Raw genomic sequence first — 25203 nt, forward strand, 5'->3', positions numbered from 1 at the left:
TTGTTGAGAAGAATTGTTGTACATTCTTGGGTAGCAGGTCTTAGTTTGCTTTGTACATCATTTTAGCTGTTTGCAAATGCACCAAATCGTTGAATTTCAATAGTTCCATCCATCCGTAATGTAAATAATTCAATGTATATACTCTGATGATTAACTTGTGTGATGACTGTGTTATGCTGATAGTATATATTTATACCATGAATTGATTAACGTGGACCCCGACTTAAACATGTAGAAAAACTTATTCGGGTGTTACCATTTAGTGGTCAATTGTACGGAATATGTACTGTACTGTGCAATCTACTAATAAAAGTCCCAATCAAAACCATCCATTTTCTACTGCTTGTCCCTTTTGAGGACACGGGGGGTGCTGGAGCCTATCTCATCAATAATTGCGATTTAATGAATAAAGTGTTTGTACGTTCTCTATATCCACCATTATGTATTATTCTAACTGATCTTTTTTGTAACACAGTTAGTGAATGAAGCGCACATTTTTAGTTGTTTCCCCATATTTCTATATATTTTGACTGGAAATGCTGCATATCATAACAATGATAAACACATTCATTAGATGACTCAGACTGTGCAGGTGTACACAGTTAGTGTAATGTAGCCATGTTATTTTAAATGATAGTTAAATTTCAGTCCAGTGATTAGTCATACCCAAACACACTCCAATACAAATCTCTGTCCCCATTTACTTCACTGTTAGTCCGAAAGAACTATCACCTAACTCCGCTACAACTCTGCTATATGTTGACTTTTGCTTAAAAATATACACTCCACCGCTTCTTTTAAAACTCTAATGAACCAACCTACTTACAATTGTGCCTAAACTAAACTAAATCATATTGGTGCTTTGTTTGATTTCTTTGGTTAATCCGGTCCATAGTTGAATTCCACATGCTGATATACTAAAGGTTTTAAGTGTTGTACGTGCATACAAATGTTTTAAATTAGATTTTCTTCTAAGATTATATTTCTCGTCTTTTGTTGAGAAGAATTGTTGTACATTCTTGGGTAGCAGGTCTTAGTTTGCTTTGTACATCATTTTAGCTGTTTGCAAATGCACCAAATCGTTGAATTTCAATAGTTCCATCCATCCGGATTGTAAATAATGTAAATAATTCAATGTATATACTCTGATGATTAACTTGTGTGATGACTGTATAGGCTCCAGCGACCCCAAAAAGGGACAAGCGGTAGAAAATGGATGGATGGATGGATGACTGTATTATGCTGATAATATATATTTATACCATGAGTTGATTAACGTAGACCCCGACTTAAACAGGTTGAAAAACTTATTCGGGTGTTATCATTTAGTGGGCAATTGTACGGAATATGTACTGTACTGTGCAATCTACTAATAAAAGTCCCAATCAAAACCATCCATTTCCTACCGCTTGTCCCTTTTGGGGTCGCGGGGGGTGCTGGAGCCTATCTCATCAATAATTGCGATTTAATAAATAAAGTGTTTGTATGTTCTCTATATCCAACATTAAGTATTATTTTAACTGATCTTTTTTTTTTAACACAGTTAGTGACATTTTTAGTTCTTTCCCCATACTTCTTTAAATTTTGACTGGAAATGCTGCAAATCATAACAATGATACACACATTCATTACACAAATGTCAAAAAAACTAAATGTACTGTAGATGTGCAAGTGTACACAGTTAGTGTAATGTAGTCATGTGTTATTTTAAAATGATAGTTAAGTTTCAGTCCAGTGATTAGTCATACCCAAACACACTCCAATACAAATCTATGTCCCCATTTACTTCACTGTTAGTCCGAAAGAACTATCACCTAACTCCGCTACAACTTTACTATATGTTGACTTTTGCTTAAAAGTATACATTCCACTGCTTCTTTAAAACTCTAATGAACCAACCTACTTACAATTGTGCCTAAACTAAACTAAATCATATTGGTGCTTTGTTTGATTTCTTTGGTTAATCCGGTCCATAAATTAATTCCACATACTGATATACTAAAGGTTTTAAGTTGTACGTGCATACAAATGTTTTAAATTAGATTTTCTTCTAAGATTATATTTCTCCTCTTTTGTTGAGAAGAATTGTTGTACATTCTTGGGTAGCAGGTCATAGTTTGCTTTGTACATCATTTTAGCTGTTTGCAAATGCACCAAATCGTTGAATTTCAATAGTTCCATCCATCCGGATTGTAAATAATGTAAATAATTCAATGTATATACTCTGATGATTAACTTGTGTGATGACTGTATCGGCTCCAGCGACCCCAAAAAGGGACAAGCGGTAGAAAATGGATGGATGGGTGGATGACTGAATTATGCTGATAATATATATTTATACCATGAGTTGATTAACGTAGACCCCGACTTAAACAAGTTGAAAAACTTATTCGGGTGTTATCATTTAGTGGGCAATTGTACGGAATATGTACTGTACTGTGCAATCTACTAATAAAAGTCCCAATCAAAACCATCCATTTCCTACCGCTTGTCCCTTTTGGGGTCGCGGGGGGTGCTGGAGCCTATCTCATCAATAATTGCGATTTAATAAATAAAGTGTTTGTATGTTCTCTATATCCAACATTAAGTATTATTCTAACTGATCTTTTTTTTTTTTAACACAGTTAGTGACATTTTTAGTTCTTTCCCCATACTTCTTTAAATTTTGACTGGAAATGCTGCAAATCATAACAATGATACACACATTCATTACACAAATGTCAAAAAAACTAAATGTACTGTAGATGTGCAAGTGTACACAGTTAGTGTAATGTAGTCATGTGTTATTTTAAAATGATAGTTAAGTTTCAGTCCAGTGATTAGTCATACCCAAACACACTCCAATACAAATCTATGTCCCCATTTACTTCACTGTTAGTCCGAAAGAACTATCACCTAACTCCGCTACAACTTTACTATATGTTGACTTTTGCTTAAAAGTATACATTCCACTGCTTCTTTAAAACTCTAATGAACCAACCTACTTACAATTGTGCCTAAACTAAACTAAATCATATTGGTGCTTTGTTTGATTTCTTTGGTTAATCCGGTCCATAAGTTAATTCCACATACTGATATACTAAAGGTTTTAAGTGTTGTACGTGCATACAAATGTTTTAAATTAGATTTTCTTCTAAGATTATATTTCTCGTCTTTTGTTGAGAAGAATTGTTGTACATTCTTGGGTAGCAGGTCTTAGTTTGCTTTGTACATCATTTTAGCTGTTTGCAAATGCACCAAATCGTTGAATTTCAATAGTTCCATCCATCCGGATTGTAAATAATGTAAATAATTCAATGTATATACTCTGATGATTAACTTGTGTGATGACTGTATCGGCTCCAGCGACCCCAAAAAGGGACAAGCGGTAGAAAATGGATGGATGGGTGGATGACTGTATTATGCTGATAATATATATTTATACCATGAATTGATTAACGTAGACCCCGACTTAAACAAGTTGAAAAACGTATTCGGGTGTTATCATTTAGTGGGCAATTGTACGGAATATGTACTGTACTGTGCAATCTACTAATAAAAGTCCCAATCAAAACCATCCATTTCCTACCGCTTGTCCCTTTTGGGGTCGCGGGGGGTGCTGGAGCCTATCTCATCAATAATTGCGATTTAATAAATAAAGTGTTTGTATGTTCTCTATATCCAACATTAAGTATTATTCTAACTGATCTTTTTTTTTTTAACACAGTTAGTGACATTTTTAGTTCTTTCCCCATACTTCTTTAAATCTTGACTGGAAATGCTGCAAATCATAACAATGATACACACATTCATTACACAAATGTCAAAAAAACTAAATGTACTGTAGATGTGCAAGTGTACACAGTTAGTGTAATGTAGTCATGTGTTATTTTAAAATGATAGTTAAGTTTCAGTCCAGTGATTAGTCATACCCAAACACACTCCAATACAAATCTCTGTCCCCATTTACTTCACTGTTAGTCCGAAAGAACTATCACCTAACTCCGCTACAACTTTACTATATGTTGACTTTTGCTTAAAAGTATACATTCCACTGCTTCTTTAAAACTCTAATGAACCAACCTACTTACAATTGTGCCTAAACTAAACTAAATCATATTGGTGCTTTGTTTGATTTCTTTGGTTAATCCGGTCCATAAGTTAATTCCACATACTGATATACTAAAGGTTTTAAGTTGTACGTGCATACAAATGTTTTAAATTAGATTTTCTTCTAAGATTATATTTCTCGTCTTTTGTTGAGAAGAATTGTTGTACATTCTTGGGTAGCAGGTCTTAGTTTGCTTTGTACATCATTTTAGCTGTTTGCAAATGCACCAAATCGTTGAATTTCAATAGTTCCATCCATCCGGATTGGAAATAATGTAAATAATTCAATGTATATACTCTGATGATTAACTTGTGTGATGACTGTATAGGCTCCAGCGACCCCAAAAAGGGACAAGCGGTAGAAAATGGATGGATGGATGGATGACTGTATTATGCTGATAATATATATTTATACCATGAGTTGATTAACGTAGACCCCGACTTAAACAAGTTGAAAAACGTATTCGGGTGTTATCATTTAGTGGTCAATTGTACGGAATATGTACTGTACTGTGCAATCTACTAATAAAAGTCCCAATCAAAACCATCCATTTCCTACCGCTTGTCCCTTTTGGGGTCGCGGGGGGTGCTGGAGCCTATCTCATCAATAATTGCGATTTAATAAATAAAGTGTTTGTATGTTCTCTATATCCAACATTAAGTATTATTCTAACTGATCTTTTTTTTTTTAACACAGTTAGTGACATTTTTAGTTCTTTCCCCATACTTCTTTAAATTTTGACTGGAAATGCTGCAAATCATAACAATGATACACACATTCATTACACAAATGTCAAAAAAACCAAATGTACTGTAGATGTGCAAGTGTACACAGTTAGTGTAATGTAGTCATGTGTTATTTTAAAATGATAGTTAAGTTTCAGTCCAGTGATTAGTCATACCCAAACATACTCCAATACAAATCTCTGTCCCCATTTACTTCACTGTTAGTCCGAAAGAACTATCACCTAACTCCGCAACAACTTTACTCTATGTTGACTTTTGCTTAAAAGTATACATTCCACTGCTTCTTTAAAACTCTAATGAACCAACCTACTTATAATTGCGCCTGGTAGAGTAAACACTATCACAATTTACAAGCAAAAACAAAAGCAGTTTAGCATAGTGTGCTAACGCACACCCCCAGCAAATAGACGACACCCAAGAGTACAAGCTGACGTCGCCGGTAAATATTTTGGGCACTTGACGTTACCGCAGTGACCCGCCAAATGAGTTGTTGATGTCCGAGTTGCGATGTAATCCACTTCAAGATGTTTCCCAAAATGTAAATAACTACATTAAAAGTCGTATTTGGAGCGTGAGTGTAGTTCCTGGGTCAGGGCGAAAGTGCCAGTCCATGCCTGCATCACTCGGCTTCCAAGCATGTTTTGCTTCCTGGGATTCCAGGCGCAGCAAGTGTCTACATCCGCGGATCTATCTCCTTCGTGTTTGCGTTTTATGAGTCAAAACAGTTAAGGAAAACACACGTAAAATGCTTTAAAGGGCTTAAAAACCCCAGCATGTTTATACTGGTTGATTTAAATCGTCAGATATGTTCTTAAAGTATACATTAGTGGCACCGTCGCGGATGGATACACGGGGTTTTAGGGGGGAGCCATGAGCTCAGACAGCTGGAATGCGGAGTGGTGAGAATTCCCCAAATGGGACAGCTGCCTGCACCGGCTGCACGCTGACCTGTCTATTTACCTTCCACCGAGCTCACATTGTGCAAGGATGCATACTTTGAAAAATGATAACGACAGGTTGTGCAAATACTAGGGAAGGGTAAGAATGTATTTTTGCAAATCGGGAGAAAAAAAAAACATTCTGGTGACTGTCAACTCTTTGTGGGACACTTGGTTTTTGGGTGAACTGTCAGAATGAACACAAATACACTACAACATTCACATGTGAACTTAATTCAAATTAAGTTGTTGCTCTGTGGCCTTGTGGTTAGAGTGTCCGCCCTGAGATTGGTAGGTCGTGAGTTCAAACCCCCCGGCCGAGTTATACCAAAGACTATAAAAATGGGACCCGTTACCTCCCTGCTTGGCACTCAGCATCAAGGGTTGGAATTGGGGGTTACATCACCAAAATGATTCCCGAGCACGGCCACCGCTGCTGCTCACTGGTCCCCTCACCTCCCAGGGGGTGAACATGGGGATGGGTCAAATGCAGGGAGTAATTTCGCCACACCTAGTGTGTGTGACAATCATTGGTACTTTAACTTTTAATATTATTTTTTGAATGCACATGTCCAACTGTTAGATGTTTCCGTACATTAACACAACTTGCTGTTTCTTAACAAGGTAACACAACAGGTGAATTACCTGATACATTCCTTGTATCGGCCTTCCCTCAGGCATTGATCCAATCACACAACTGGACTGTTCGGCTTGTCTTAGAAGATGTCTTGCCGTCATCAGTTCATGTTCACCTAGACAGGACAGCTCTAATATAAGGGTCTGGTGCAGGATCCAAAGTATTTTTTCTATTAGAGGCGACATGCCCAGACAAGATGAACGATTATCTTGAACAGTTCAGTTGTGATTGATTTAATGCTCTGAGAATAAATTGACCTGGATAAAGGAAAATATTCACAACAATATATTGTTCTCTCTTTAGCAACACACTACTGGTAACAAAAGAATATAGTGTTATGTTATACAGCAAAATTCAGAAGTCGTCGTCACTGACCGAAGCCACTGTGTTAATATGCTGTTCATCGGAAGTGTCCGCATTGTTTTTATCGACTTGCAAGGACTCAGAGAACTGTCTTCCCAGATCTTCGAGCTCTTTGGACTGACTTTCAAACTCTGGTACACTGCTACATTCCACTTCTTTCTGAGTCTGGTCGTCATCGTCGTCCTTTTCTGCATGATTAGAAACGTCCCTACCCGTGTCCTCACCCTCCTCACCCTCCTCAGTCCTTTCATTTGCAAGTGGAGAGCTTCTTCCAGGAGAAAACTGTGGCGTGGAGCTCAGTATAGGCTCGGGACATTCTGGAGAGTCGCTGCGTTTCCTCGGCGACTCGCACGAGATGAGGTTGTCTTCGGCTTTCACCTGATCAGACCCTAGCAGGGAATCGAGCAGGGATGACGTGTCTTTTCTCCAGTGTTCTTCACTGTAGGACAAGGTAGAGGGCTCGTCGAGGTTGTTGCGCAGGATGTCCAGAAGGTGGCGCATTTTAGCCTGAAAACAATTACAAGAGGATGAGACCATGAAGCATTTTAGTTGTTTAAAGCAAAGTTACATACTCACTTCATCAAGACGATGCCGATTCATATCAATGTGTCGCTGTATCACACGGTCGAGAACACTTGAGGAGGACATAAGACATTTATAACCCTCGAGGATTGCTACTAATACCAAAACATTGCTTTAGTACTGCAGACCAATTCTTCAAAGTTCAAAACAGCTGTATTAAGAGTCAAAACAAAAATCCTTAAAGGGGATCTGCAGTTTATTGGGGGGAATTTTGCCAATCGTTCACAATCATTATGAAAGACATGACGACAAATTAATTTTTTAATGCATTCTAACTATTAAATAAATGCGGTCAAAAGTCTGCTTACAATGAAGCCTGTGGGAGCCGTTCTATTCTGCCTATAAAGCCCCTTAAAAAACATCCAAACACCTCCATTAAGGTTGTGTACCCACGATGTAAGTATATTTGTAATGTAGTAACAGGCACATTTATAATAACATTTAATATTTGCTCATTTTAAGGGTAAGCGGCACATTAATTTAAAAAACGCACCACAATGTTGGCTTTTTTTTCAACAACATCATTGATATAGTAGTATATACTGCAGACTTAATGAGAGCCAACAAACATAATAAAACATCCCTTACTGTACAAGGTCTGCTGTTCATATATTCTCATTTATATGAAGAATGACTCATAATCTTCTAGAAGAAAAAGGGGGTGGAACCAAGTGTCTTTTTGTGTCGTTCTTGCCATTTTCAGGTCTAAATTGGTTGTCCAAGTGTACCAATATGTCGGAATACGTCCCCGTCCTTCTATTATACAGGTGAGAGTCATGATTTATGATCGACAATTAAGTCTTACGAGCAAGGAAATGAGAAAGCAACATTGGCACACAAGCTCGTCATCACAGCACCGCTATAGTTTGTCTGCGTTACTGCTTACAATAACAATATCACTAATACTTAGTTAATATTCAAATTATGAAATGTAAATGGAGTATTGTTGGTGCTTTTTGGATGTTTTTTTATTGGGTTTTAAAAGGCGAAATAGAGGACCTCCCATTGGCTCAGCTGTAAGCAGACTTTTTTTTACGAGTTAGAACGCATTAAAAAAAAATACATCCGCCGCCATGTCTTTCATGATGATAGTGAACGATAGGCAAAATTTGAAAAAACAAGTGCAGTTCCCCTTTAAGAGGTAGTGCACATTTTTTGAAATGTTGCCTATCGTTCACAAACCTTACATAAAGACAATAAACCACGTGTTTTTCTTTTCTGTGCATTCTATATAGTAAAAAACTGCCAGTTAGCGGCCGGTAATGCAGGTAATGCAAATGCCCTATCCTGCATTCCATTTGTTGAGCCATATAGTAGTGTATTGTCAAAATTAACCGACTTCTTGGATATTGCCACAACCTTCTACAGTAGGTAATGTTGTATTTATGCCTTATTTCTGTGAGAATCCTGCATGTGACTGAAGCATTAAGGAGTGGGACTATCCAGGTTTAGCTGCAGTGTGCTCAAACAACCACCAGGTAGCATCTGTGAGCAGATAATACTGTATCATATAGTTCTCTTCCTGAATTATCAGGTTGGTAGTGCATTTTTCACACATTCTTCACTCATGCTTAAAGTGAAGGATGAAGCAAAAAATATAACCTTACCTACCGGTACTTCTCAGGGCATTCAATCAATTGCAAGTGAACTGTTTGGTTTGTCTTATAAGACGTTTCTCCGCTCATCCGAGTAGGCTTCATCAGTTCGTGCTCACAGACTTAGATTGGTCATATCTAGCGGCTGGTGCCAAAACCCCAAATATTTATACTGCAAACCCAGGAGGGTGTGGCTGGAACTTTGCCTTAACACTACATACTTTCAATTCATTGGAACGTTTTACCAACAAAAACATGGTTGTGTCATGGGATCACCTGTATCCCCAATAGTAGCAAACCTTTACATGGAGGACATGGAAAAGAGAGCTTTGAGCTATTTAAAGGGAACAGCACCAAATCATTAGTACAAATATGTGGATGACAAATGGGTGAAAATCAGAAACCAAGAAGTGCAAGCTTTCACCGAGCACACTAACTCCGCGGGCAAAAACAAAGTTAAAACGTGAGGATGTCAAAGACAGCAAGTTGCCTTTTTTGGACTGTGATGTCAACATTGGAGAAAACAGGGGCCAAACACCCACACATACCGATTAATACCTACTTTTTGACTCGTATCACCTACTGGAACACAAACTGAGCCTTATCAGAACCCTACAACACAGAGATGATAATGTTCCTACCAGCCAAAGAGAAAGAGCATAGGCATTTGAGGGAAGCCCTCAAAACCAGTGGGTACCCCAGCTAGTCATTTGTGAAAAGTGCACTCAGTTACAGAAATAACAAAAACAGAGTGGATGAGAAGGAAAAAGGTGTCGGATGCAAAAATATTGTCATTCCATATGTATCAGGTCTATCTGAGAAACTCAGAAGTGTTTAATCAACACAACATCCCAGTACACTTCAAACCAGGCAATACCCCGAGACAGAGATTGGTGCATCCTAAAAACCGCACACCCCACATCCACAAAAACAATCTGGTGTATGCTATCAGTGACGCATGGCACAGCATGAACTGGCAAACTCTTCAAGCCAAGACTCAGCTGTCTACCTGCACCTCAGGGAGAAACAGCACTCCTTTGAGAACAAACATGTACAGATTATGGACAGGGAGGATGGATGGTACGAAAGAGGGGTAAAGGAAGCCATCTAGGTCAAGGTTGAAAAACCATCCCTGAACAGAGGAGGTGGTCTGCGACACCACCTGTCTCCCACATACAACACTGTCCTTTCAACAATTCCTAAAAGACTCTGCAATTTAGCTTCCAACAAATAACAGGAGTTAGAAACCTTCTGGTCACCTTCTGTGACCAGATTGCCATTTGTGCTATTTGTATACAACTGAATGGAATGCTTACTTTGGGGATTCCGACTATTTTGGACTGGTAGTAGTCGATCCACAGCGATTGCTCTGCCACACAATACCTCAATGCTAATGAGGGGAAATTACACTTCCAACGACTGTCGTTGGCTTTGACAGTTAAGATTGCTCGTTTGCATTAAAACAGTTGTTTTATCACTACGATAGGGCGAAGCCATCCTTACCCAGGCACACCCTCCTGGTTTTGGAGTATAAATATTTGGGGTTTTGGCACCAGCCGCTGGACTAGATCTGACCAATCTTAAGTCTTCAAGCACGAACTGATGAAGCCTACTTGGGGATGAGCGGCGAAACGTCTCTAAAACAAAACAAACAGTCTAGTTGCGATCGATTGAATGCCCTGAGATGACAATGACCTGGATGAATGAGAACATTTATAAACAACCTTACCTACTGTACGATAAAGGTGAGATGCATGATTTATAATATAGCATTACATTTTCCTAATTCAAAGGCAATACAGCAGCAACAGCAGCTCGAGCTTCTTCTTCTTTATGTCAAAGCAGGTGGTCGAAGGAGTAGTGTGAGCAAGGCGACAATGCCAGAAAAGTAGTTCCTCTATGTTAGCCCTTATAATAACAGTGTCACTATAGCTTGGTTAATATGCAGGTCACCACATGTAAATTATTTTTTGGATGGATTTTTTAGTAGATGAATCCTGTTGCCTGCCTCGTACTAGCAGTTTTTTCACTATTTAGAACACATAAAAGAAAAAGATGTGTGTGCTTGTCTTACATTGTGATTGTGAATGATGGGAAAAATGCTAAAGAAAAGTGCAGTTCCTCTTTAAAGGTGGGTATAGTTTTCCTACTGTCACTATAGTTGGGAGAGACAGCAACCATAAAAGTGGAGTGCAAAGCAGGCAAAAAGACCTACCTGTTAGAGATGGAGCTTCTGCACAAGATGTCTTCTGTTACATCGGAAATAAACTCGAGGTACATTAATTCTTCATCCCTGAAGAACAACATATGAGTTATTTGATCAGCATAAAGTCTTATTTTATTCATATGATCGTTACTAGGAACTTACTCTGCACTTGTATTTGTCATAACAGGAGACCCTTTCCTTTCACCCTCTTGTGAGACGCTGACAGAAAGCAACATAAAAAAACAACAACACTTTAACCATTAACATTAGTCACAAAAAAAAAAGACTGTTTTTCTGTTTTACCTGTAGGCATAGTCCAAGGAATCATATTCTCGGCTTTTGTTTGCTTGTTGCTTTGATGTTATTAAATACGTGCCATCCTCTGACCACTGGTGCTCTTTGCCCTATGACGAAGTTCAGTATTGTCAAAAGTACTTAACTGTATTAAATATGCGTTTGTGTGTCGTTCATCTCTAGTAATAATTACCTGATGTGGCTCACACAACTCCTCTGTGTGCTCCTTGTTTTTTGTGCTGGGTAAAAAGAAAACATGATTTAAAGCAAGGGTCTTCAATGTTTTCTTTGTATATATAAAGCAGGGGTCATAAATGTTTTATTTGTGTGTTACATTTATATACATATATTATATTTATATTTGTTTATACAATTATGTGTGTACCGCTTGTATTGAAAGTTGCCGTGTGTGTGAGATATTAATTGTTTACTATTTTAAGTAGGATAGTAATGATTGTTGTTGATATTGTTTGCTGCTGGCGCTCTACATCTTGCCCAGGGACTACTGTTGGAAACTAGCTTTGTCGCTAAAACTTGCGCATTTACAGCAATGTTGATTAATGTGAGGTGTCCCTGTTCCTATTGTGTGTGTGACAATCATTGGCACTTTAACTTATAACTTTAACTAAACAAATAAAATGAAAAATGTTATTTAACTGGTTCTAAAAGTACATTGTTATTGTAGAATACTAAGATACTCAAGGAATGGCCTCAATCTCGTTACCTTGCGTAATGACAATAAAGCTGATTCTGATTCTGATTCTGATTCTGAATACTGTATATAGTGCTGCTATTGGCTAGCTGCCAACTACAGCGCTAATCACTAGCACCACTAATTGCTGGCTGGCAACTAGAGCACAAATTGCTTGCTGACAACTAACTAGCACCGCTGATCGTTTGCTTACAACTACAACGCTCGTTACTAGCTGACAACTAACTAGCTCTAGTTGCTAGCTATCTTAAATGCTAATTGCCAACATGAAAAAAAAAACATATATACAGGTTGCTGACATTTCTAAACTACACTACAGTGTGTTGGATCAATAATAATGTGTATTTAAAGACATTTAAATTTGTGGAAAAATTGCAGAAAGTATATAAACTTTTTTTTTTAAGTCTAATAAGTCTAAACTAAATATTTTCCGACCCTCCCGGAAGTACACCTTAGGGTCGCAGACCCCTGTTGAAGACCCCTGATTTAAAGGCACTGTCTTTAGAGATAAGACGTGTAAATACCAGGTACGGTGCTTTAATGTCATGGAGTCGTCACACTCCTGTGCTGTTGGGTTAATCCCTGGAGCCCTGTAATAGCGATAATTGGACAGATACGAGCTCTTTTCCGTCTTCAGTGTTTTGGGCGTGAAGGGTTTGTCCTGAGTGAAGCGCGTCGAATGTTTCTGGAGCAAATCTCCACTGTAAGTCTTCTTTACAGGGTCCTGGAATGCCTTCAATAGGCCTCGATTCCCAGGGGGGGTGGACAGGGTACACAACGGCGGCTGCCGCTGTGTTGTCAGTTCCTGGCTCCGGTGCTTGAGTTCCACGGCAGAGTGCGGGCGACGGTCGTGAGGGGAAGCTTTGTATGGCGGAGATGGGAGGTCCTTGGAGTGAAAGGAGTGGCTAAACCTGGGACTGGAGACCATGGAGCTTCTAGAGCAGAGGTATGTACGGCCTTCGGATTGCACAGAACATCGACTCTGAAAATGTAAATAGAGAGCATTGATATATTATGACTATTTTTGGGTATCATGTTTCACACAACCCAGTGGGGTGGGATATTTCCGTAACTATGTGTGATATTTCACAGCGAGCTGTGTAATTAAAAGGTGTGACGATGTTATCGTAAAATACTTGTAAGGCAGTGACAAAAGTGTTAGATATCAGACTTCTTTGTTGCAGAAGTGGCGGATGTTTTAAAGGCAAAGGAGGTATAATGGACTTCACTACTTGGCAGCTAACAGTAGAGGTCAGAGTTAATTCAGGCTAGTTTGCTGCTGCAGCATTGCTATGCTATAAAAGAGGACTGTCCAAACGTTTTCCAGCTCGGCCGCATACAGACCACATTGATATATTTTGTACATTGAGTATACTAAAACAATAAAATGTAGGTCAATCATAATATGCAAATTTATCCGAACTTAACATTTACATATTGTTATAATTTGTGTTATACTGTAGGTAACAAAGAAAATTAGTATAATATCTAATCTAACCCCTTAGAGATATTTCATTCCTTGATATTCTTGACTAATATTTTGTCAACTGGCTGGTTTCATATTTCTTATGGAATGTGCTAATCCAAGATATTTTTGTTTGGTCTGTAGAAGGTGTTGCAGGCAAATAAAAAAATCAGCTGCAGGCTGTAAATGGCTCTCGGGCTTCACTTTGAATAACCATGCTCTAAAAAAAGTCACATTTCGCTGTAAAAAAAACGCACAGCTCAGTTGCCAGAATGTACCTGTTAGAACAGTAGTAACAATTTTCAATTCAAAGTAAATTAAAACTTGAAGTAGTACAATGTAACAACATCAACTGTGGAATTTACAGCAAAAACTGACAGCACATTCGCCGGAATTTCACCATTAAAAATAACAATGAAAACATAGGTATTCATTGTACCATCATAACTCAACTTTACATATAAGTTAGTAACAAATAAAATAATAATAATAATAATAGTAACAACAATAAATGTAAATATCAATATGAAAAATATATACAATACATTTAAATAGCAATAGCATAATTAAAAAATAATCAAATAGTTTTTCCATTTAAACATTTTTAAATCCCTTTTTTTACCATGTAGACTTATTTTACCGTCATGGTGTGTGTGCTTTTTGTGTCATAAATACAATTTAATAAAAATGTTTAAATAAATAAAAAACATCTTCACATGTATTGGTGCAATTGGACAATTCTGACCAATATTTTTAATTATTTAATAATAATTGCAAAAATATATCAGTATGTGCTTCAAGTATGCTTGTGTAAGGTATTTTTTTGAAACCCTTATTGTGTTAGCACAGTCAGACTGGCTGTTGCGCGCATTGCTGTTATTGCCAAGGAGGGAAGTGTGCTGTGGTTCCCTGGTTGACGAGTAGAGACGGCTTGAGGCTGTTAAAAAAAAGGAGAAACGCTCTCAAGCTGCACGCTGTCCTGTTTGTACATTGATCTTACATTGATGTCGTTCACAACAACACAAGCAGATGAGATGTGTTGTAAGTGTATGGATTGTTCTTGTTAACTTTAGCTTTGTAGTTTAGTCTATGTTTTAAGTATGGTTCAGGAGGGTGCGGTTGAGTGTTTCGGTATGAATGAACGGTACCGGACACATCATTTTCCCAAACAAATATTACTTTTCCTCACAATGACAGCATTTCACTCACATTTTACCTATTTCTGTGATAATTAGCGTTAAACAGCAGATTCCGTTTAATTGACCAATTATTTGATTCCATCCACGGAAACATGCACCTTACTTTTTTTTTTTTTTTGAGTTTAGTGATTATTGATCTGGCATAGTAGCGCTTCGTTAAATAAAAAGAAACAACAACGGTGAGATCCCCAACTTATTGGAGACATGTTTTTTTCACTTATAACCTCACTCTTCCAGTTCAAGCTCGGGAATTTGCATGCACATTGCACGACCCATTAATTGTTTTATTTTCAATTATTAATATTTTTATGATCATGAGAAGCCAAAATCGAAATTGAGATTAAAATGTTATCAATTGTCGATCCCTAGGCTCCCCATGCTGCAGAAATGTACTATATCTATTCTACACTAACATTATTGGGTAAAATATTTATGATATTTTAAGTCAATCTACAGTACAGGCCAAAAGTTTGGACACACCTTCTCATTCTATGTGTTTTCTTTATTTTCATGACTATTTACATTGTAGATTGTCACTGAAGGCATCAAAACTATGAATAAACACATGTGGAGTTACTGTATGTACTTATCAAAAAAAGGTAGAATAACTGAAAACATGTTTTATATTCTTGTTTCTTCAAAATAGCCACCCTTTGCTCTGATTACTGTTTTGCACACTCTTGGCATTCTCTCGATGAGCTTCAAGACGGAGTCACCTGAAATGGTTTTCACTTCACAGGTGTCATTTTGATGCCTTCAGTGACAATCTACAATGTAAATAGTCATGAAAATAAAGAAAACACATTGAAATGAGAAGGTGTGTCTAAACTTTTGGCATGTACTATATCTATTAAAGTCAATCTCACCCAATATGCCAGAACTAGGTAGTTCATACCAGCGTATGCTATGCGTATAAGTTGCAATTCTATTTCCCTCATTTTCCAGGAACGAGACACCATTCTTGCGTCTTACCTGGGCCGTGGAGCACGATGCTCTGTTGTTCCTGTGCAAGAGTGACTGGGCTGACTGGGAACGTCCCCCTTTCTTTAGACGTTCCTGCCTCATCCGGTCAGTATCTGTTTACAGCATTCAATAGTCAGAACTTCTCCTCTGGAAGCAGGTTCTCACATGCAGTGTACATTTTATACAATATCTTTACTCGGACGGTGGATCTACTTCTATACTTCCAGCATCATTGCCAGATAGAGATGTTACTTACACTTTACACTCTGCGTGAGGCTTTTGGGTACGGTGGTGTCGATAAGAGCTGAAAGAGAAGAAGAAATAAAACAATCATACCAAAACACCTTGTGCTTGCTGTCTCGAAATTACGCTTGGCTTACATTTAGCTGAATAAATTCTTCTGTAGTGAGACGACATGTGAGCTTTGATTAGAGCTTGGGACCACCTGTTGGAGGGGTTTGGAAAAAATGCTAGAAACAAAAAAACAAAGTGAGGAATCCCAAAACTAGTTTTGCTGTGCAAATATGAATACTTACGGCTAATTTTCAGGTTTTGTCCTCTAATATCAAAGCTGGAACCAGCGCCAGATAACACACTCCCTAAAACGACAGTATAAATGTTTATTTGAACCAATATTACCCTTTCAAGTAAGGTATTAGCTGGCATTTGGGTCACTGTGTTGGGTGCAACAATGACATGTTGTACTTCAATTGCAAAATTATGTGCATCTCAAAGTCACCAGCCTTGGCTTCACCATAGACAGTGATTTGAAAATTGACAAACAAGTCAATGGCATTTTAAAATCGTGTTTTTACCCTCTTCGTCTTTAGACAGTGATTTGAAAATTGACAAACAAGTCAATGGCATTTTAAAATCGTGTTTTTATCGTCTTCGTCTTTTAGTAAAAGTAAAAACGTTTTATCTTTTAACCTTTTTGAACAAGTCGTGCGTGCTTTTATTTCAAGTCGCCTGGACTACTGCAATGCACTTTATGCTGGCATTAGCCCAAAAGCTCTTTCCCAGGTTGCAGTTAGTCCAGAACGCGGCAGCACGACTTTTAACAGGGGCCAGGAAATGCGAGCATATAACCCCAATTCTTGAGACTTTGCACTGGCTCCCTGTTCATTATAGAATTGATTTTAAAATGTTGCTGTTTGGTTTTAAAGCTTTGCATGGACTGGCATCTCATTATATCTCGGTCCTCATCCAAATTTACACTGCTCCGCGCGCTTTGAGAGCCAGCTCCAGCTCGTGGTGCCCAAGACGAGACTTAAAACCAGGGGGGACAGGGCCTAAGCTCTGGAACACTCTGCGCCTCCATGTTCGAACGGCTCCCACAGTGGAGTGTTTTAAGTCTCGTCTTAAGACCCACTTTTGTCCTCTAGCTTTTAACACTACGTGAGTTGTGTGGTCCTCTGTGTTTTTAAATTTGTATTTCTATTTATTGTTTTAATTAGTTTTACCCTTTAAAATCTGTTTTAATCATATTTATTTCCATATTGGTTTTATATTTATTTATTTTGTTTTTATTCAGTCATTGGTGGAGCTAAGGATAGTATTTGAATCTTGTTTTTAATATTTTTGTGCAGCACTTTGGAAACATTTGTGTTGTTTAAATGTGCTATATCAATAAAGTGGATTGGATTGAATAATATTCAGGTGACAACGTTACAAACCCCACTCCACCCAAACATACAGTATACACATTAGCGTATATTTAATCACATATTATCTAAATACGCAACATTAATAAAGATGTACATTTTAGTATGAGCTATTTTTGGGTTTAATGTGTCATATGCGACAACTAGCTAATGCTAATGCTAAGCTTCGTTACGTACTTCTTCTCGAATCCATGCCAAAGCTACTTTCCGCGTATCCCATTTTGTCCAGAATAGGTCACAAACCGTGACGAGGGAGTCCCAGTACACCGAAACACGACATCGTAGCTCGCTGTGCACATTTTAACGCCGCCACTCGATAAAATTAAGATGGATATCGGCGCCCTGGCAAGCTTTTACAGCCGCCGCGGGCCAAAGAGAAGCTTCCTCGTCGCCATGCTGGTTGCTAAGAGTAGGTGACGTCACGTCGCGCAAGCGCAGATGAACGGAGAAGTCGGAAATGCAATGACAACATTTCTCGATTTATTTATTTTTAATTTCTCGCATTTATTAATACTTTTGAAGCGCCGGTGACGTGCTGGGCAAGGTGTATCTAGCATCGATTAGACCGAATGAATCTGCAAAATAAAATCAGACGACGACAAAAATTTCTTTTTTTTTTCTTTTCTTTTTTTTTGGCATTGAAATATGCATATTTGGCTTTAATGTTTCGGTAACAACAATGCACACCCTAAACATGCCTTATTACAGCTATATTCAGATTATAGTGTCCTCATGGTAGACCTGATGTGTCATTCATACCAACATATTGTCAATTATTTATTGATTCTGACAGAGCTGAAGATATAACTAAATATTTAACACAGTAGGTACTTTGTGTGATAAATATTTAGTATAGTATGGGTCATGCACACCATTCTTGACCTAAATTAATGCAAAATCACCGTGATGATACAATTTACTACTACAAAAAACAATAAAACTATTTTGCAAACTTCAAGCATGCCATTTTCATCTTTATATACAAATGTGTATACATATTTTATACATAAACATCTCTACATATATTTAATATATAATACAAATAATATATGTCGATATGTATAAATAATATATTCTGTATATTTACATATCTGTAATCATATATATTTTTAAATGTAGTTAATTTATGTATTTATTTAAATAGACCCCCCTTTTAGACCAGTTGATCTGCCGTCTCTTTTCTGCTCAGCCCCCCTCTCCTGATTGGAGAGGTTATTAGGTGACCACAGATGACGCGCTAGCTGTTGGAAGTCGGGACCCGGGGTGGACCACTCATCTGAAACAGTAAGATATGAGTTGGGAAATTGTGTTAGATGTAAATATAAACGGAATACAATGATTTACAAAACCTTTTCAACCCATATTCAATTGAATGCACTACAAAGACAAGATATTTGATGTTCAAACTCATAAACTTTATTTTTTTTTTGCAAATAATAATCCACTTAGAATTTCATGGCTGCAACACGTGCCAAAGTAGTTGGGAAAGGGCATGTTCACCACTGTGTTACATCACCTTTTCTTTTAACAACACTCAATAAACGATTGGGAACTGAGGAAACTAATTGTTGAAACTTTGAAAGTGGAATTCTTTCCCATTCTTGTTTTATGTAGAGCTTCAGTCGTTCAACAGTCCGGTCTCCGCTGTCGTATTTTACGCTTCATAATGCGCCACACATTTTCGATGGGAGACAGGTCTGGACTGCAGGCGAGCCAGGAAAGTACCCGCAGTCTTTTTTTACGAAGCCACGCTGTTGTAACACGTGCTGAATGTGGCTTGGCATTGTCTTGCTGAAATAAGCAGGGGCGTCCATGAAAAAGACGGCGCTTAGATGGCAGCATATGTTGTTCCAAAACCTGTATGTACCTTTCAGCATTAATGGTGCCTTCACAGATGTGTAAGTTACCCATGCCTTGGGCACTAATGCACCCCCATACCATCACAGATGCTGGCTTTTAAACTTTGCGTCGACAACAGTCTGGATGGTTCGCTTCCCCTTTGGTCCGGATGACACGATGTCGAATATTTCCAAAAACAATTTGAAATGTGGACTCGTCAGACCACAGAACACTTTTCCACTTTGCATGAGTCCATCTTAGATGATCTCGGGCCCAGAGAAGCCGGCGGCGTTTCTGGATGTTGTTGATAAATGGCTTTCGCTTTGCATAGTAGAGCTTTAACTTGCACTTACAGATGTAACGACAAACTGTATTTAGTGACAGTGGTTTTCTGAAGTGTTCCTGAGCCCATGTGGTGATATCCTTTAGAGATTGATGTCGGTTTTTGATACAGTGCTGTCTGAGGGATCAAAGGTCACGGTCATTCAATGTTGGTTTCCGGCCATGCCGCTTACGTGAAGTGATTTCTCCAGATTCTCTGAACCTTTTGATGATATTATGGACCGTAGATGTTGAAATCCCTAATTTTCTTGCAATTGCACTTTGAGAAACATTGTTCTTAAACTGTTTGACTCGTTTCTCACGCAGTTGTGGACAAAGGGGTGTACCTCACCCCATCCTTTTTTGTGAAAGACTGAGCATTTTTTGGGAAGCTGTTTTTATACCCAATCATGGCACCCACCTGTTCCCAATTAGCCTGCACACCTGTGGGATGTTCCAAATAAGTGTTTGATGAGCATTCCTCAACTTTATCAGTATTTATTGCCACCTTTCCCAACTTCTTTGTCACGTGTTGCTGGCATCAAATTCTAAAGTTAATGATTATTTGCAAAAAAAAAAAAAAGTTTATCAATTTGAACATAAAACATGTTGTCTTTGTAGCATATTCAACTGAATATGGGTTGAAAATGATTTGCAAATTGTATTCCGTTTATATTTACATCTAACACAATTCCCCAACTCATATGGAAACAGGGTTTGTAAAGGGGAAAAAAAACATCCCACATATAATTCATTTTGTGTTTTATTTACAAGATGTAATATACTTAAATGTGCACTGTGCATATAGCCAGCTCCATAAAAGTGACAGGTGCATGCAGCCCATCTCCATCTTGTTATACTTCAGAGTCTGCAAAGGGATGACCCTCTGTGGAGTAGAAAGTACATCAATAATGTACACACACTCACGCACACGCACGCACGCACGCACACACACCCACACCCACCCACAGGCTCATGCATATGAATGATGTAATGCTGCAAATCCACCAATGGTTGGGCGTGTACGTCTCTGATTGCCGCCTTGCACCATGTGCTCACACATATACCCAACGATGGAACGATGAGGGGATAAATCCATATTTATTTGCAAGAAAAAGCTACACAAGAGTGAGTATTTAAAGAAATGTCGTGACTGCGGATATATATGTCATGTAGAAGCTAGGAGAAAGAGCTGGTTAGGTTGTTCTGAAGGAGCAGAGCATCCTTTTCTGTTGTTCGCTGTCCTCAAGGCGGTGCGTAACCAGTGCGTAAAGTTGGTACCAATCGGGCGTGTCTGTGGACCCAACCCCTAATATGTGTGCGTGGGATGTGCTTTAATTTATAGCAGCTTAAAAAGAAAACAAAAAAAAGACCTCAATAAGTCCAATCGAGGCACCAGAAAAAGAAAAAAGGGGGACACCATAGACCAGAGCAGACAATGCGGTTGTTTCTTCTTTTGAGCTGCCGTGAGCATCTTAAATGCTGAAAGAAGATGACTTGAACATGCTGGAATTTTTTTAAAGCTCCATTTATCATTGTTTTTCTGCATTTTTTCCCCCCCTCCAAACCGGTGATTAGATTTTTACCACAAAAAGATGAAATTCCCAATAGAAACCCCGAGAAAACAAGTGAACTGGGACCCGGAACAAGGTCAGTATTTCTTTTTAAAACATTCAATATGTTATTTAAATGACGTCTCTTATAGTTTACGGGCATATTTTAACACAATCGTGCACGTAATATCTAATTGTTGTTGCTTTACTTACTTTTTATTAATGGTGTGTGCTTGCTATTTAAAAAAAAACAACCAAATACGGGTATGTTTGAGCTATTTTGTTAATATTTCTGCCTCGTTTTTGTGCTAAAATGGGCAAAAAGGAAATATGCCGGAGTGATGCTTTGAAGCGCAGTAAGGCTAGCATAAGGAAGCAAGAGAAAGCGAAACCTGTCAAATTAAAAGCACAAAAAGCAATTTTTGTCTGAATAAATAACAAACTACACTTATTATATACATGGGATACTCATTAATTTTCATCATTCTTTTAATTTCGAATGCTAAATTATTATATGACTCATTAAGACGATTATTAGAAAGTTTTTTTTTTCTTAAAACCGGAAACAGTACTATTTGTTATGTGGCTTTGCCAGAGCTGCACGGTGAGCCTCAGCTGGCCAGTTAAACGCCTGCAACCTGCCTTATTCCTCAGGGAATAACGTGCAAAACCTTTCAAATGTGTCCTCATATACATATATATATATATATACATATATACATATTTATATATATTGTAATTTATATTTCTGGTATATAACATCACCAACGGTAGTTTTTTCTGCAGCCTAAATGGATAAGATGCTCTTATGAGGATCAGCTTTCAGCCTATGAGAGATAATATCTGATAAAAACATTGCTTTCCACTTAGGCTTTATTCAATTAGTGAAAATCAATAGGAGGCAGTGCTTTGAATTCTAGATGGTTGCATCTACGTCATGTCAATATTAATACAAAGTCAAAAGTGGGCTAAAATGTGGGATAATCTGTTTCAATTGAGGTTCATTTTAGTCTCAAAACAAATTTCCCCATAGGAAGTCATGGAAATGTAATAAAATCTGTTCCACGGTCAAGCTGTTGCTGCTACAAAACATTTTAACTGTTTACAGTAACATTTAAACACTCTTAACAGCCATACAAGTGTAAAAATAAGTCAACCCAAATGTTCTTTCAGCAGCTAACATTGACAGTGGCACTGAAATACGCCAACTTTATGCACTAGCCCGGGGGTCAGCAACCCGCGGCTCTCGAGCCACAAGCGGCTCTTTAGTGTCGTCCTAGTGGCTTTTTAAAAAAGGATTGAGAATGGAAAAAGATATAAAAATTTTGTTTTTGTTTTAATATGTTTTTTGTTTGAGGACAAACATGATACAAACCTTCCCAATCGTTAGAAAGCCCACTGTTTAATATGTTTGTGTGTATGCTTCACTGATGAGAGTATTTGGCGAACATCGTTTTGTCCTACTAATTTCGCCGGTTCTTGAACTCACCATAGTGTGGACTGTGACGCAACAGTTTGTTTACATGTAAAATCTCCCACTCCTTCTTTGTCTCATTTTGTCCACCAAAAGTTTCATGCTGTGCGTGAATGCACAAAAGGTGCGCTTTGTTGATGTTGTTGACTTGTTGGAGTGCTAATCAGACATATTTGGTCAGTGCATGTCTGCAAGCTAATCAATGCTAACATGCTATTTAGTTTAGCTGTATGTACATATTGCACCATTATGCCTCATTTGTAGGTATATTTGAGCTCATTTAATATTCTTTACTTTTATCCTCTTTGTGCATAATTTAGTTTTGCATGTCTCATGACACATTACCTGTATGTAATATTGGCTTCATTTCAGATGGTTGTTTGTGTGCCGTGTTGTTCCAGACCACAGCAAACATTAACAAGCCTCGCCAAAGATTGTAATAAATCTATTAAAAGAAGACAGCCTGCTGTTTCCTTTAACCTCTTAAGGCCCAAGCTGTTTGTTTACATGATTTTTTTATTTCTCTTTGCTATTTGAGCTAATTGGACCCTAATTAGAATAACAACTAAAAAGCATCTTTTTATATGATGTACTTTAGTCCATAAGTAACAAACGTGTACTTCATGTGTAGTGACATGCTCATTTTTATTTTTACACTTTTTTTTTCCAAATTCCATTGTATATTATACTCTTCTGACACCACCAGACAGCAGTATAAGTGTCCATATGTCGGCATACAATTTTGGAAATAAGAGCTAAAAGGTGCTGTCCACGCATGTGGCCTCTAAGGCCTTTAGAGGTTAACTCAGACACACACATCTATACCTTTGGCCATTAAAATCCAGTAATTTCCAGGAGTTATCTCACCTTCTGGGTAGCCTCTGATTTACTAATGGTTTCTAATGCTGTAAAAATGTGTAGAATAAATATTCAATTTCAACATTTCTGTCAACGAAGATTTGCGTCAGCCTGCGACACATAGTCATTTTGATAGTAGGCTATTATAGCTAATATAGACACTTACGTCATGTGTTGCCTTCATTATAAGACTTATATACGGCTTTTTCATTTTTTTTGCAGCTCCAGATAGATTTAATTTTTGGTCCAATACGGCTCTTTCAACGTTTTGGGTTGCCGACCCCTGTGCTAGCCAGTCAACTCGTGGCCATTGTTAGCAGCTAACATTAGCAGTTACATGGAAACTTGTGACTAGTTCTGGAAGTTCATTGTAATCCATCTAACGCAATATTCAGTCAATTTATAACTAACGTTGGCAGCATACATTAACAGTTGCACTAAGACACTATCTCATGTGTTAGTCAGTCAACCCATGGTCAGCTAATGTCAGCAGTGTCACTGAAATGTTCCATCTACCATGAATTGATTAATGTGGACCCCGACTTAAACAAGTTGAAAAACTTATTGGGGTGTTACCATTTAGTGGTCAATTGTACGGAATATGTACTGTACTGTGCAATCTACTAATAAAAGTTTCAATCAATCAATCAATCAATCTTATGCGCTAGCTCAGGGATGCCCAAACATTTTTCAACAAGGGTTACATACTGACAAATCAAGGGAACCTGTACATTTATCATTTAGTATATAGATTTGTTTTCAAATAACTGGAAAATGCAATTTTGGTAGAGCCAAAGCCAAACTGAAATGCTAGCAGTTAGCACGCTGCCCAGTTAGCGTCAAGTAACAAAAAATATCGGCAAATGAGCTAAAAAACCTAGCATGCTAACAGTACTATGCTAACATGCTAACAATAACATGCTTACAGTTAGCATTGGCGAAATACCAAAATATATGACACTAAAGTGTTTACATGCTAATTTAGCTAAAAAGCTAGCACACTAATGTTAGCAAGTGAAAATGCTAACTGTAACGTTCATCAAGTACCAAAATATATTACTCTGACGTGTGTACCTGAGAACCTTATTTAGAATGCTAGCATGTTAGAGTTAGCATGCATCATGTACCAAAATATGACTGAGGTGTCTACCTACAGTTGGAATTTTAACGTTAACATGCTAACAGGTAGCAGTCGCCAAGCAACACAATATTTGACCCTGATGTGTATACCTGCGAAATTAGCAAAAAAAAAAGCTAGCGTGCTGCTATTAGAATGCTAACTGTTTTGCCGCGGGCCATTAAAAAATGAGCTACAGGCCACTTTGGGCACCCCTGCACTAACTAGCCAGTCAATTCATGGTTAGTGCTAACAGCTAACGAGGGTAACATACTGAAAAATCAGGGGAACCTGTACAGTATATAGATTTTTTTTCAAAGAACTAGAAAATGCAATTTCGGTAGAGCCACTGCCAAACTGAAATGCTAGCAGTTAGCACGCTGCCCAGTTAGCGTCAAGTAACAAAAAATATCGGCAAATGAGCTAAAAAACCTAGCATGCTAACAGTACTATGCTAACATGCTAACAATAGTATGCTTACAGTTAGCATTGGCGAAATACCAAAATATATGACACTAAAGTGTTTACCTGCTAATTTAGCTAAAAAGCTAGCACACTAATGTTAGCAAGTTAAAATGCTAACTGTA

At 37.9% G+C, this 25203-nt stretch overlaps 3 protein-coding genes across 5 annotated transcripts in view; 1 reads left to right on the forward strand and 2 right to left on the reverse strand.

Moving 5' to 3' along the window:
• The window catches only part of ptpn21 (protein tyrosine phosphatase non-receptor type 21), a 51234-nt gene extending 45751 nt beyond the window's left edge, over positions 1–5483 (reverse strand). Inside the window, exon 1 of one of the 2 annotated variants that reach the window (XM_061968188.2) lies at positions 5303–5483. The gene's annotated coding sequence lies outside the window, so the exon portion shown is untranslated. The remainder of the gene's footprint in view (positions 1–5302) is intronic. The other variant, XM_061968189.2, reaches the window with a different exon arrangement.
• Positions 5484–5865: 382 nt separating this feature from the next.
• Positions 5866–17869, reverse strand: spata7 (spermatogenesis associated 7). The gene is made up of 12 exons (XM_061968194.2): positions 17632–17869; positions 16327–16389; positions 16171–16260; positions 16047–16094; positions 15800–15903; positions 12688–13145; positions 11645–11690; positions 11461–11561; positions 11320–11376; positions 11167–11244; positions 7351–7408; positions 5866–7281 (listed from the first exon to the last, which is right to left on the reverse strand). The coding sequence occupies exons 1-12, from the start codon at positions 17672–17674 to the stop codon at positions 6766–6768; spliced, it is 1662 nt and encodes a 553-aa protein (XP_061824178.1). The 5' UTR covers positions 17675–17869; the 3' UTR covers positions 5866–6765.
• Positions 17870–20633: 2764 nt separating this feature from the next.
• kcnk10b (potassium channel, subfamily K, member 10b) overlaps positions 20634–25203 on the forward strand; it is a 66395-nt gene continuing 61825 nt past the window's right edge. Inside the window, exon 1 of one of the 2 annotated variants that reach the window (XM_061968196.2) lies at positions 20634–20742. In XM_061968196.2, coding sequence (XP_061824180.1) covers position 20742 — 1 coding nt within the window. In that variant the 5' untranslated portion in view covers positions 20634–20741. Of the gene's footprint in view, positions 21265–25203 lie in introns of both variants that reach the window. The other variant, XM_061968195.2, reaches the window with a different exon arrangement.

The sequence above is a fragment of the Nerophis lumbriciformis genome, linkage group LG08, assembly GCF_033978685.3.
Source record: "Nerophis lumbriciformis linkage group LG08, RoL_Nlum_v2.1, whole genome shotgun sequence".
In the NCBI taxonomy this organism is placed as follows: Eukaryota; Metazoa; Chordata; class Actinopteri; order Syngnathiformes; family Syngnathidae; genus Nerophis; species Nerophis lumbriciformis.